Genomic DNA, 12,886 nt, shown 5'->3' with positions numbered 1-12,886 from the left:
GAGGGGCAGAGGAGAAGGAATACCATAATGGATTATTTGCTTTGTGATCTTTTGCCTAGTTTTGTTTTGTCACCATAAAGAAATAATCAGGACGCCTAACAACAGGAAGAAGCTTCGAAACGCACCGAAAATTGTTCTATAAGAGCAGAACTCCTTGTAACTTCTCCCCTCGTTCGCTGAATGCATTCCAAGAACCTGTGACAAACTCATAAGCATCTCATTGACCTTCATCAAGTGTTACGCCGGCCTTCCGAATATCTGACTCGATGGGTAAAGAAAATCAACCATGCCATGCCATCAATCAAAGGCTAGGAACACGTTCAACACACTTTCTAAGAACACCCCAAAAATGCCTTTAGTTCAAGCCATAACCTCCTCCTCAACTGATTCTTTCCCTGGCGGAACGACCTTCACAAACCTCCAAACCGTGCCCGCATCCTCATCAGCATCCCAAACCACAAGTACTTGCGACCCCTCCGCAAGGCTCTCCGGCTTCACCTGTACCTTGACCAGCTTCCGGAATCGAGGCGCATGATATGGGCAACCCGTGTTCCGATGAAGATGATCAGACGGCGTCAACCTCCGCGGCTGTACAAGAAGTGAATACAGTGCGACTGTCTGAACCTGCGGCTCTGACTCCACCTCACACTTTCCAACATCCCCAAGGTCCTCAATATTTCCTTCTGCTGTCCGGCACTCTTTGACTATAATTTCATCCTTGATTATGTTTTCGTCTACTCGTTCAAAGGCCTCAGAACCATCCACTTCCCCTTTTGAGAGCATCGCGCTTGAAGCTATATCCCCGGATTTCAAGCTCAAAAAGGCAAACTTCTCTGATATCCCAGGCCGACTGCTTAAGCATTGAATGTTTCCCCATCTCGGATTTTCGTTCCCGTCAGTGTCGTGGCCGAGAAACCTCCCAGTGGCGGCGTTGCGGAAGCTAAGCCAGTTGTCTGCCTCCACGCATTCCCAGTGCCAGTTGGTCTTGCCTTCGAGCAGCAATGGGTGTGATATACCGGGTTTCGGCTCGGGGACGCGATGTAGAGTCGGTTCGCCCTTGATTATGCTCAGGCCGCGGCTGGTAGGGTGGTGGAGGATGATGTATGTGATGCCGGGTGTTGGGCAATCGCTGCGGCCTTCGAAGTTGGAGAAGACGGATTGAGGATCGGGCTCTGTATTTGGGGCGTGAATGTCTGTCACTGTTTCGGCGAGTTTGGGAGGAGACAAAGAAAGTTCGGAGTATTCGGCGGAGCATTCGTGAGATGTAGGGGACGTGGGGTATGTGGGTGACTGATATTTGATGGGGCTATGAGGTCTTAGAGATCCAACAGGAAAGGACGGAGATCGGGTGTTGTCGTGGTAAACTTTGTTGTAGATGAGACATTGCTGCCGGTTGCTAGACGATGGCTTTGGCCTCTTGTTGTCTTGATCACCGCCACTGAACAGACCTAACAGACCTATTACCCATAAGCCTAGACGGTTGCTAGACAATGGCTTTGGCGTCTTATTGTCTTGACCACCGTCACTGAACAGACCTATCACCCATAAGCGTAGACGGTTGAACATCTGGAATGAGTATAAATACCGAATGATGTAAAATAGAGGTTGAAGAAAGAGAAGAAATCGAGGACAAGCCAGGTGAAAAGCTGTTTTTATATCATGAGGGGAGATCAATGCGACCTCTTCCAAATCTCTGTGATCAGGTTTGGCAGACATAGCGCTGGATAACGTGGAACCGACAATGCAAACTAACTGCCCGAATCCTGCAGGTAAAGGTGCCTTTGGGGACTGCAATCAAGCTGACAGCTCAGCAGCTGCTTCAGTTGTCACCGAAACGGCCGAATCGCAGAGTCAAGAGACAATGCCTTTTTCACGAAGTCCGATTTGCTTAAATGGTATAACAATCATCTGTAGGATGCTCAAGTCCGGTGCAGGTTGCATCAACGGGAGTCGACCGCACCGACACACTAACAGATCAGTGACAATACTGAACGCGTTGAACCTGAAGCAGGCACCTATAAGGTTGTTGAGTTCTAGGAGTTAAGAAGAGTGTCAAAAGTGCCATTCCTTCGTTATTCGAGTTGGCATCAAGACTCCAGAGTGTTGATTGTACTTACTGACCTGTGATAGATATTTAGCTGATCGAGTGTTTGTAAGTTTTCTCACATGAAGACTGCGAGTTGAACCAAATAGAAAATTGGTGATTTGCTTCAAGTTGATTCTGAAGAAGAGCGAGGGGCCAAAATAATTTAAAAAATAAAAAATTGGAAGGGCTGGGTTCCATCGTTACCACATCTTCTCGCGGCCAGCCAGGCTCCCAAGGGAAGGAACCATCCAGCCCGCTGGAACGTGGGAACTGCTTCCTTGCTCAGGCAGCCGGATTCCTTCCCCTTCGTGATGGCGTCCAATCGCTAGATTCCTGCTCGTCAACTCCGAGAGACAGGTGCGTGCCAGGCGTACATCCTTGGTTCGGACATGGGCCCTCAAGTACATGCAGCAAGACGTAGGCGTTGCAAGGAAGTTACCTGACTTCGCCCCCGACTTTTCCTTCCTCGCCTTGTTCACACGCACATAGAGCATTAACTGCACACAATAAAGAAATCCTGGAACTATCCTGCCTGTTCATGAACTCGTCATCCATAATGCCGTCGCAAACGCCTCGCCAACAAAAATGTAGATGTCATCGTTTTCGTCCGGTCTTGTCGGCAACATGACTGGTTCTGGTTGCGGACAGCTTGATTGATGAAGTTCGCATTGCTCGTACACGACGTAGATCTCTGCTTTCGTGTCGGTAGAGGGGAGACTTGGGGAGGTTAAAGCTGGGATCATGGCAATCCTCCATAGCGTGCTTGACCTCAGTGTCTAAGCCGCACTTCGTAGTTATCAACCGTGAGAACCTCGGAGTCCAAGGGTGTTCGGAAGAACAGTACCTAGGTACAACTTGAAGTGATGTTCCAAACTTGCTGAGACAGAAGGGAACGTAATGCCCGTCCATGAGGAGTCTTATATGATCATCGTAAACCATTATACTGCAGTCAGTAGGTACCCATGAAGGTAGTGGGAACTGCCTATCCACGCCATCCTCCATTTCCGTGACTCTCCGCTTGGGAAACTGCGTCAAGCTAAGTAAGAACTTTGAGGTGTTCATGGCATGGTGTTTCGCTGCGCCGCACAGCAAATCGGGCAAAGTAGCCTGCGTTTAATCTCGCCGTCGAAAGCATTGAACCTCAAGCTCCAATTACATTGGTTTCCAACATGTGAAGAGTTTTCCCTGAAAAAGTGTGATCGAGTGTCCGAAGGGAAGGTGCCATGATGTTGGAGACTTCTGGTGAGCTAGGTAGTTGCGCTCAACCCTAACCCCTCATGCCTCTGGTCTCTCAAAGCGAACCGGATGATATCGGCCAATTGCCTCCACGTGACAGCGAGTGCACAATTCCCGTCCAATCTGCATTGCCCGCGCCATCCAGTCATAGGCTCATTCACAACTCTCCATCCAATCAATCGATCGCAAACTGCCGACGACAGCTGCCCAGTCGCAAACTGCGACCACTCAACAGAGTCAACAGTCCACCACCACAACTGCCTCACTCCTTGCAACTCCATCATCATCAGGCAACTCCGCCCGCTCTGCCCGGCCCCATATCATCACGCACGCGGACACCCAAAGTGTGGAGATTTTGCCATCCGCCCTTGTAGCGTTCGCAGTTCCCGCCTCCCGTTCTGTCCCAAGAACTGGCACTCCACCTATCTGCATCAGTGCCCCGGATTCCCCGTTCCAGTCTCAGTCAATTGAGTAATCGAGGGGTTCAGTTCAGTTCAGTTGTACCTGTCATCAACAACCTAACCTCCAATTTTCCAATCCAACTTCGACTAAAAGAGAACGAACTTACTCCCCTCGAGCGGATTCGCTTCCTTTTCCCAACTTCAACAGCGACACTGATCTAACCCACTTCGCCGACTGCGCAACACTATACAACCCAACAAAATCAAAATGCCAGCCCCCACGATTCTTCGCGCTGGCGCCCTCGCTTCCCGGCGCGCATTCAGCACCACCCGCGCCGTCCGCAGCGGCGGTGCCCCGCACTACGACCCCCCCAGCGGCTGGCTCTTTGGCGTCAGGCCGGGCGAGGAGTACAAGAGGGAAGGATGGGAGATCCCCTTCTTTTATGGGTTCTGCGGCAGCTTTGCTGTCGCTACGATTGCGTATGCTTTCAAGCCTGATACTTCGTAAGTTGCATTTATTCTTCGCTTGCTTCGTCTTGTTGCGGTAGACCTGGGGGGCTGGGAAAGGAAAAGGCGAGGACGCAGGAAGAGAGGTGGGATTGAGTTGATGGATGTGGAGGGGACGGGACGGGATCGTGAAATAGTGATGGGAAGGGGGATATCAGTGACTGCGAAGACTGCGAAGGAGGGTTTCGAGGACCGAAAGCATATGAGCTCTTCGGTTCGGGGTGGGGGAGCTTGCGCTAGGAAACAAGTCTGGCTGTGTGGTCTGAACAACACATGCTAACATTACCCATCAACAGCATCCAAACGTGGGCTCTCGAAGAGGCTCGTCGCCGACTAGAGGCCGAGGGTATCCTCGAGGATCCTCATCCCGAGAAGTAAACGTCAAAGTGCCATGTTGTATCTGCGCCCATCAAGCGGTTATTCGTCAGCATCTACAAACATCAAGGAGAACAACAACACCAATCCAACGATTACATTTTTTTCAGAATTTGGGATACTAGGAAATAGTCGAGTCGAGCCGTGAAACACTCAAGACCAACATCGATAAAACAGTCAGCAACAAAAACAATGAAAGTAGGGACCGGTTACACAGGACGGCCTTTTTTCACCACCACCACCACAAGTCTAGACGGATGAATGAGGGAGGGAGTTGAAAGCCATAAGGGATTCGGGAAGACATGGTGCGAGTTGAGCGAGGGAGAGCGGGAAACGGGGATATTTAACGGAGTATCACTTTCTGGGCTAGGCTGGGCTGCACTGCACTGCTTAAACGATGGAATTGATCATTTGAGAAAGAAACATAGATCCCCTTCCCCAACCCAACTTATCCTTCTCAACTGTATATCATGTTGCCCCTTTCGTCAGGGTGGTAGGTTGCTTTGTCGGTTTGTAATGTTATGTTTGCTTTTCTGTTGTACTAAAAGGGGGTTGTTGGGTGAATAGACTGATGATGCGGATTTATTCTTGATAGACGGTGGTGGATTAGTATTTGAAGCCGTGTTCTCCTCTTCACCACTACAGACCTCATGAAAGTTTAACTGGTAAGTGAGTACGTGGAACTGGTGATGGTGATTGTTTCAAGACGACCTCGAGCGAAGCGAGGTCCCCTCCCCGGATGGGGCCGCCGGAGGCATAACTTTTACAGCCAGAGCAGCTCTCCCAAGAATGATCAAAATGCTGAGGACCTCGACTTTTGCATCACCGGTACAAGCACAAGGTTGGGTTACCACGGGAATAGCTTTGTGGAATGGAAATAACAGGCTTCTTCATGAACTGGCTGAGTATCCATCTACCGCAAATCCCATGTCACAACCCATAAAGTATATACAGGAAAAACTTTCCGGATCTAACTGTTGCGTGAAAAAATCTTTGGCTTAAATCATTTTTTGTCTTCCATCGTAACCCAGTTGGCTCAGGTATCTAAAAATTTACTCGCAAACATAGCTCCACTCATGCTCCTCATCACCATACTGCCTGGCCTCCATCCAGTTCTTGACCTGCATCGTAAGCTCACCGCTCTCCTCCTCGGGCTTAAGACCGCAGTTGACGAGCTGACCCTTCCAGCTGATGGAGCGGACGGGGCTCACAATAGCGGCAGTACCGGCGCCGAAAGCCTCGATCAGACGGCCCTCGTTCGCCGCCTCGGCAAGCTCCTTCATGGTGAACTTGCGCTCCTCGATCTTCCAGCCCTCAGGCGCCAGCTTCTCGCGAGCCAGCGCGAGGACGGAATCACGCGTGACGCCCTCGAGGATGGTGCCGTCAAGCGGAGCAGTGACCAGGGTCTTCTGACCCGTCTGCTTGTCCTTGATGGCCACAAAGAAGTTCATGGTGCCGACCTCGGTGACGTACTCCTCCTCGCCAAACAGCCACAGGTTCTGCTGGAATCCGCGGCTCATAGCCTCGACTTGGGGCACGATGCAGGGGGCGTAGTTGGCGCCGAGCTTCTTGTCGCCGACACCGCCGGGCCAGGCGCGCACGGCGTAGTCGGTCGCCTCGAGCGAGACGGCCTTGAAGCCCGTGGGGTAGTAAGGGCCGACGGGGGAGGCGATGACGTAGAGCAGGGCGGAACCGGGAGGGCCGACGCCAAGCGTCTTTTGGGTGCCGATCATGGTCGGGCGCAGGTACAGCGAGTAGCCGCGCTGCTCGGGGATGAAGCGGCTGTCGAGCTTGACCAGCTTGGCGATCAGGTCGATCAGGGCGGGCGAGTCGAAGGTGGGCAGAGCAATGCGGGCGGCCGACTTGTTGAAGCGCGCCATGTTCTTGTCGGGGCGGAAGAGGCGGATCTTGCCGGCCTTGTCCTTGTAGGCCTTCATGCCCTCGAAGCACTCAAAGGCGTAGTGGAAGACGCAGGTGGCGGGGTCGAGCGAGAGGTTCTGGTAGGGCTTGATCTCGGGGGCGTTCCAGCCGTTCTCCTTGGTCCATTCGATGGTGAGCATGTGGTCTGGTGCGGCACGAAAGTTAGTCAAAGCTGATTGCGCATTTTTTGGGGGGAGGTTTTGGACAGTACCAGTGAAGTTGCGACCGAAGACGAGCTCCTCGGGCTTCAAGAGGCCCTTGGGCTGGGTGGTCTTCTCGACCTTGAGCTTGGAAGGGTTGATGTCGGCAGTGCCAGCGGCAGCGCTGTACTGGCGGGCAGCAGTGGCGGAAAAGGCACCGAAGCATGGCCTCGCGGGCTGGAAGGCCGCAGCCCTGCGGAGGGAGGTGCGGAACATTTTTGGTGATGTGTGGTGTTTGGTGTTTTTGGTTTGGGTTTGGGTATCAAAGGCTGGAAATAACAAATCGTCTAGTCTAAATACAAAAAGGACTAAAGTGGATATGGTAGAGAAAGAAAAAAACAAAGGACAAAGAGATCAGTGATGACTTCTTCGACTCGGACCCGGGACCAGAGGATCAGAGGAAGGACAGAGGACGGACGGACGGACTGGACAGTAATATCAATCTATTTACACTACACACTGCTCGTACGTAAGAGTCAGTCCGTCAGTCAGACCGCCCAACCTAGATTCCCGCGCACGGCGCAAAGTGGACGAAAGTGGACGACAGCAATGTTGGGAACAAGGGACCATCGGAGGGCGATCGGAGCTGTGACTTGGGCCAATTGACCCAATCACGACTCCCCAATATCATGCTGTTCCCGACAAGCCCGCCCCATGCCGCCGCTAACCATGTCGCCCACGGAGTCATTTGAGGTCTCGACTCGGTGTGTTAACCGTGTTCCAGAACACATCTGCTGCGCCCCGCAAAATGCCCCCCTTGATTGCAGCAGGTGGGGTGTAGCTCCCTAACATATTTCACCGCCCTCGGGGTTCAAAGTCGCGAGGCCGTGAACTGCCCGTGAGGTGTGAGAGCGAGCTCCCCGCCCGCTGTCCCGTCATCGCTGTCATGGCCGCCGTCTTCCAGGCTTCCCCCCTGAGGTCATCTTATCATTCATTCCCTTCGTTCTTATCGACTTCAGCCTTACCACCGAGTGACACCAGGACTGTCTCCCGACTGGCGATTGGGCCTTACGCGCAGTTACACTGGGCTGTACCTACCTAAGGAGGCCAAGCTTGCGCCGAAACGTAACTTGTAACAACTTGAACTGCCCTGTGCCGTCTTCCGGACCCTTCATTCCTTGTTATTCGAAGCAACCAACATCGGTTGGCGGTCGACTATTCCAACATTGTTCAGCTGGGATTTGCTTTGGTATCTGATCTGTTAGTGGAGGGATCTGTAAACCATCAACTGCTATAGGTACGAATCACATCACTCCGTAAATGGAAGTCCAGTCAATTAGATAATGAGAATCTCCATATCCAATAACTCTTCGCCTTTGCCTTTTCTTCTTCCTTTGCCTTTCTTCCTCATCTTCCCATTGCGCGCGCGCCAATGGATACAGAGAAACGGTGACCGGGAATTTCGACCCTAATTGAAAGTTTCAGCTCCAGTAGCCAAACAGCCACCCAGCGCAAACTATCCGCCGAAACCTCGAACTCCCCCGACCGATTACCTAGACCATGGCCCTCGCCGGCGTCTTCAAGTCGCTCGGCGCGACCAACATCAACTCCAACTACAGCATATCTTCCACCCTCACGACCACGGCCGGACCATGGAAGATCTACCCGGCCAAGAAGAAGTCCACCGGCAAGGAGTACTCGGTCTTTGTCTTCGATAGGAAGATACTCGACGCGCATAGCAAGGACCTCAGCCGGTCCAGCGCCGCCGGCTTTAAGAAGGTGGTGGAAGAGGTGGTTGAACGGTTGAAGAAGGAGGCCTCTTCGCTGGCCAGGCTACGACATCCCGCCATTTTGGAACTCGTCGAACCGGTGGAGGAAACCAGAGGCGGTGGCCTACAATTTGTCACGGAACCAGTAACAACATCACTCGCGGCAGTCTTACAAGAGAAGGACGACCAGGAACGAAATGGCGTCGGTGGCCGATCAAGTCGCTATGTCAGAGAGGAGCCTGACGGCACCCGGAGGCGGCGCGAGGTGGAAATCGATGAGCTGGAGTATCAGAAGGGGTTGCTACAAGTCAGCAAAGCTTTGGAGTTCCTACACGAGAATGCCGGGCTGGTCCACGGAAACCTGACTCCAGATGCTATTCTTATTAATGCCAAGGTGAGTTCACACTCTATGACCCTCGGGTATGGCTTGCGCTGACCCCGTACAGTCAGACTGGAAGGTCAGCGGCCTCGCCTTCTGCAGTCCTCAACAAGATTCGGACAAGCCGACATCGATACAACCCATCAGTCTGGCAGAGGTCCTGCATTATGAGCCCAGGTTACCTCGGACCGTCCAGATGAACCTTGACTATACCTCCCCCGACTTTGTCCTCGACAACAATTTAACATCCTCGGCTGACATGTTCTCATTGGGTCTACTGTGCGTATCTCTATACAACTCGCCCCATCGGTCACCACTGGAGTGCAACTCGAGTTTGTCCGCCTATAAAAGGCACTTCCAGTCGTCACAGGGCGTGCCGTCGTCAACCAACAACTACCTCTGCTCCCGCGAACTACCGAAAGAGCTAGCCAACCATGTCTTACCAAGGCTTATCACGCGAAGACCGGCCACACGGATGACGGCCAAGGAGTTCCAGCAGAGCGAGTATTTCAACAACATCATGGTCAAGACTCTTCGCTTCTTGGACACCTTCCCGGCCAAGACGCCCAACGAGAAGCAGGCCTTCTTGCGAGGCCTGATCAAAGTCCTACCCGACTTTCCCAACTCGGTAATGGAGAAGAAGATTCTTCCGGGCTTGCTTGAAGAGATGAAGGATAAGGAGCTTATCTCTCTGATTCTCCATAACATCTTCAAAATCATCGAGCTTCTTCCGTCCACGGCTGGCAAGAGAGCTTTTGGAGACCGAGTGCGGCCGGTTATCAAGGAGATCTTTGTCACCAATGCAAAGCAGGCACAGGAAAGGGATCCTGCTAGGGATGCGGGTTTAATCATCATCATTGAGCAGCTACCTGTGATTGTTGCTGCATGTCCCGGAAAGGGGTTCAAAGATGGTAAGCTCTTCCGGTTTCATATACTGTGTTTGAACAGTCAGCTGACATCACTAGACATCCTCCCCATCATCTTCGCCGCCCTCGAGTCCCCAACACCCGTCCTCGTCGGCGCAGCACTTCAGTGCCTCCCAAGCGTCCTTCCCGTCCTCGACTTTAGCACCATCAAAAACGAGCTCTTCCCCGTAGTCGCCATGATCTTCAGCAAAACCAACAGTCTCGCCATCAAAGTCCGCGGTCTCCAAGCCTTTGTTGTTCTCTGCGGTGGCTCCACTGACCCATTAGCAAACAACGACGGCCTCGACGGACTCGGTCCCTCCGACAGGAAACCTGCGTCTAGCTCTAGTGCACTAGACAAGTTTACCATGCAGGAGAAGATTGTGCCCCTAATCAAGGCCATCAAAACCAAGGAACCGGCCGTTATGATTGCCGCCCTCAACGTCCTGCGCATTGTGGGCAAGGTAGCTGACGCCGACTTTGTGGCTATGGACATCTTGCCCATATTGTGGGCAATGAGTCTCACGCCCTTGCTTGACCTCAAACAATTCCAGTCATTCATGGATCTCATCAAGAGCTTGTCCAAGCGGGTAGAAGACGAACAAACCAAGAAGCTCCAGGAGCTCAACGGCGGCAACACCTCTGGTCCAGCAGAGGACTTTATGTCTCTAGGCGGGCTATCCAGTTCCTCAGCTCTAGACACGAACGGGACATCAGCCAATGATTTCGCGGCCCTAGTCGGCGGCGGCGGTAACACTAACAACAACACCAGCCCGCTTGACTCCGGCGGATGGGACAACGTCCTGACCTCCAGCTCTAACAAACCCGTAACCTCCCCCACCATCCGTTCTGGCACTGGCACCGGCCGCTCAACCCCCGCCGCAACCTTTTCCTGGTCCTCCGCTCCTCCCGCCGCCGCTCCCTCCACAACGCTAAAGCCACAAACCACCGGCCCCAACTTCCGCACCGTCACTCCCGATCTCAACTCCTTCCAGCCTCTTACCCCCCAATCCACTCAATTCTCTCAACCGCTTCAACCTACCCCTTCCACAATCACCTCCCCAACAGGAGGGACGGGTATCAACTGGGGCGCGGCCACACAATCGCAAGCACAAGTGAACCCTTGGTCATCATCAACCCCCACATCGACCGTCACTTCTCCCTCTATCGCTCCGCCAACGAGCGCCTTTGGAGGTATGAACCTCGGTCAGTTATCCAGTACTTCTAGAACCAGCTCTTCCTTTTCGTTACAACCGCCACCATCAGCTTCGGCTTCATCAGTCTCAACACCTGGATTTGGTGGGTCAGGGACCGGTGGGTTCAGTCTAGCACCGCCACCCAAGGCTCCCGCGCAGAGCAGCACGCCGACAACAGCAACGACTTCTTGGGGGAGCGGGTCCGGGTCATTTGGGAACTTGAGCCGGGGGAGTATCAATAATGGTGCTAATAGCATGGGGAACATGATGGCTGCAAAGAGTAATACGGGTAGTATGGGGTCTGGCTTTGGTGGGATGGGAATGGGAATGATGCAGCCTCTTCAACCGCAATCATCGGGTTGGGGGACACCGTTACAGCCTCAACAGACACAATCACAGCAGCAGCAGCAGCAACAGAACAAGTCAGGGTTGGATAAGTATGAGAGTTTACTGTGAGCGAAGACTCAAAGAGAGCAGGTGTAGTCATGGGAAGTTGGCCAAAAGGGAACTAGTTGAGGGGACGTACGTCGCGCCAAACTCAAAAGCTTATATATTATTGTTTATATTACTGTTCGAGACTATACTCCGTAAAACTAATACATACATACATACACACCCAACCGCCATTGAATATTCTAGCAGCTTATCACTCGACTGTGCTTCAACCATCCAATCTGCAAGGCACACAGGAAAAAAAAAAAAAAAAATAAAAAATAAAAGAGAGAAAAAAAAAAGACATACAACACCAGGGATTCGCTGGTCGTCACCGACCCAACTACTAGTCTGGCCCTCACTGGCTTATCTATGGGAGAGCGGACGGGATCCCGAGTTTTCCAGTGGGTATGGTCGTATGTGACAGTTTGGGTCAGAGTTTGCTACTATAAACGAGGGCTGTGTTGAACCAACTGGATACGTAACATGTTTGTTACTATCGCAGAAGAAAGTCGACATGTCGAACTTGTGATTCAGCCAGGAAGACATTCGTCAACTTTCACAACGTTTTTTTTTTTTTTTTTATACCCAAGCGGTGTTTCAATAACGGACGAATTATCTAAAATAGATTAAGTAAAGTAGCACCTCCATAATTACGCCAACTAGCAGCCTTGACAATCTCATCAACAGCCCCTGCAGGAGAAGGTCCCCGAAGGAGGTTGGTATTGCCGTATGAGGTTTTGGTTTTTTTTTGGGTGGCAGTTGTGGTAGTTGTATTTCCCTGGCGGAAGGCGATGGGAGAAGCTAGTGAGAAGAATGGGAGGAGGAGAATAGGAAGCTGAGGAGGAGGAGGAGGGCCGCAAGGGCAGTCGGTGGTGAGTATTGTTGTTGTTGTTGTGAGCATCTTTAGTAGTTACCTAACGTGTATAAGACTGACTAGTGTGAAGCAGATTACCTACGGAACGGTTGGTGGTGGTGGTGGTGGTGGTGGCACGTAAAAAGGAAAGATGGTTTTGAAAAAAGTAGCCATATAAATAGTTCATTCCGGAAGTTCGGGAGTCAAAACTGTTGCCTGCTGTGATAACTTCTTGTTTACAATATCATCTTTCTCAACTTAACATCTTGTGGCCACCTATCTATCATCCTCAACAACTTTCACGCGCTAACAATCTGTCAGCCCTCCAGCAACATGGCGAATAACGCCTATCTTGTCTACTAATTATCACATACTATCACGCTCCCTTAGTTTCAAAGGAAAGGGAAGAAACGGGGGAAGGGGCGACTCGCTGACGAGCGACAAAACAAACAACAAAAAGGTAGCTTGGTATTTTCGATTGTCACCCAGTAGTTAGTATACATAAAGAGACCTATATCGCTCCTCAAGCTGTCTATACATCTTACCTAGTGGAGAGGGTGCGAACTTGCCTGCCTACTCTGGTACACACACGGGACACTCACGGGTATCGGGTATCTATCTACCTGCTTACTTACCTACCTCTTGTTTCGGTTTTAGGCAACGTTGGTCTTTGCCCCGTTTAGT

At 51.9% G+C, this 12,886-nt stretch overlaps 4 protein-coding genes across 4 annotated transcripts; 2 read left to right on the top strand and 2 right to left on the bottom strand.

Moving 5' to 3' along the window:
• Window positions 1–360: 360 nt before the first annotated feature.
• B0T23DRAFT_317194 (uncharacterized protein) lies at window positions 361–1,566 on the bottom strand (the record flags this gene model as incomplete). Its single annotated transcript, XM_062834985.1, has 1 exon — window positions 361–1,566. The coding sequence occupies one exon, from the start codon at window positions 1,564–1,566 to the stop codon at window positions 361–363; it is 1,206 nt and encodes a 401-aa protein (XP_062693348.1).
• A 2,328-nt stretch (window positions 1,567–3,894) lies between these two features.
• B0T23DRAFT_152253 (NADH:ubiquinone oxidoreductase 11.6kD subunit) lies at window positions 3,895–4,737 on the top strand. Its single transcript, XM_062832557.1, has 2 exons — window positions 3,895–4,227; window positions 4,527–4,737. Exons 1-2 carry the CDS (start codon window positions 3,992–3,994, stop codon window positions 4,606–4,608), a joined length of 318 nt encoding a protein of 105 aa, XP_062693347.1. The 5' UTR covers window positions 3,895–3,991; the 3' UTR covers window positions 4,609–4,737.
• Window positions 4,738–5,474: 737 nt separating this feature from the next.
• B0T23DRAFT_338805 (putative branched-chain-amino-acid transaminase) lies at window positions 5,475–7,268 on the bottom strand. Its single transcript, XM_062835850.1, has 2 exons — window positions 6,737–7,268; window positions 5,475–6,670 (listed from the first exon to the last, which is right to left on the bottom strand). Exons 1-2 carry the CDS (start codon window positions 6,939–6,941, stop codon window positions 5,658–5,660), a joined length of 1,218 nt encoding a protein of 405 aa, XP_062693346.1. The 5' UTR covers window positions 6,942–7,268; the 3' UTR covers window positions 5,475–5,657.
• A 957-nt stretch (window positions 7,269–8,225) lies between these two features.
• Window positions 8,226–11,370, top strand: B0T23DRAFT_315930 (kinase-like domain-containing protein; the record flags this gene model as incomplete). The annotated part of the gene is made up of 3 exons (XM_062834892.1): window positions 8,226–8,828; window positions 8,881–9,724; window positions 9,779–11,370. 3 exons carry the CDS (start codon window positions 8,226–8,228, stop codon window positions 11,368–11,370), a joined length of 3,039 nt encoding a protein of 1,012 aa, XP_062693345.1.
• Window positions 11,371–12,886: the final 1,516 nt, after the last annotated feature.

Source organism: Neurospora hispaniola, assembly GCF_033458365.1.
Source record: "Neurospora hispaniola strain FGSC 10403 chromosome Unknown B0T23scaffold_4, whole genome shotgun sequence".
Classification (NCBI taxonomy): domain Eukaryota; kingdom Fungi; phylum Ascomycota; class Sordariomycetes; order Sordariales; family Sordariaceae; genus Neurospora; species Neurospora hispaniola.
This window is presented reverse-complemented; position numbering and strand designations above follow the sequence as displayed.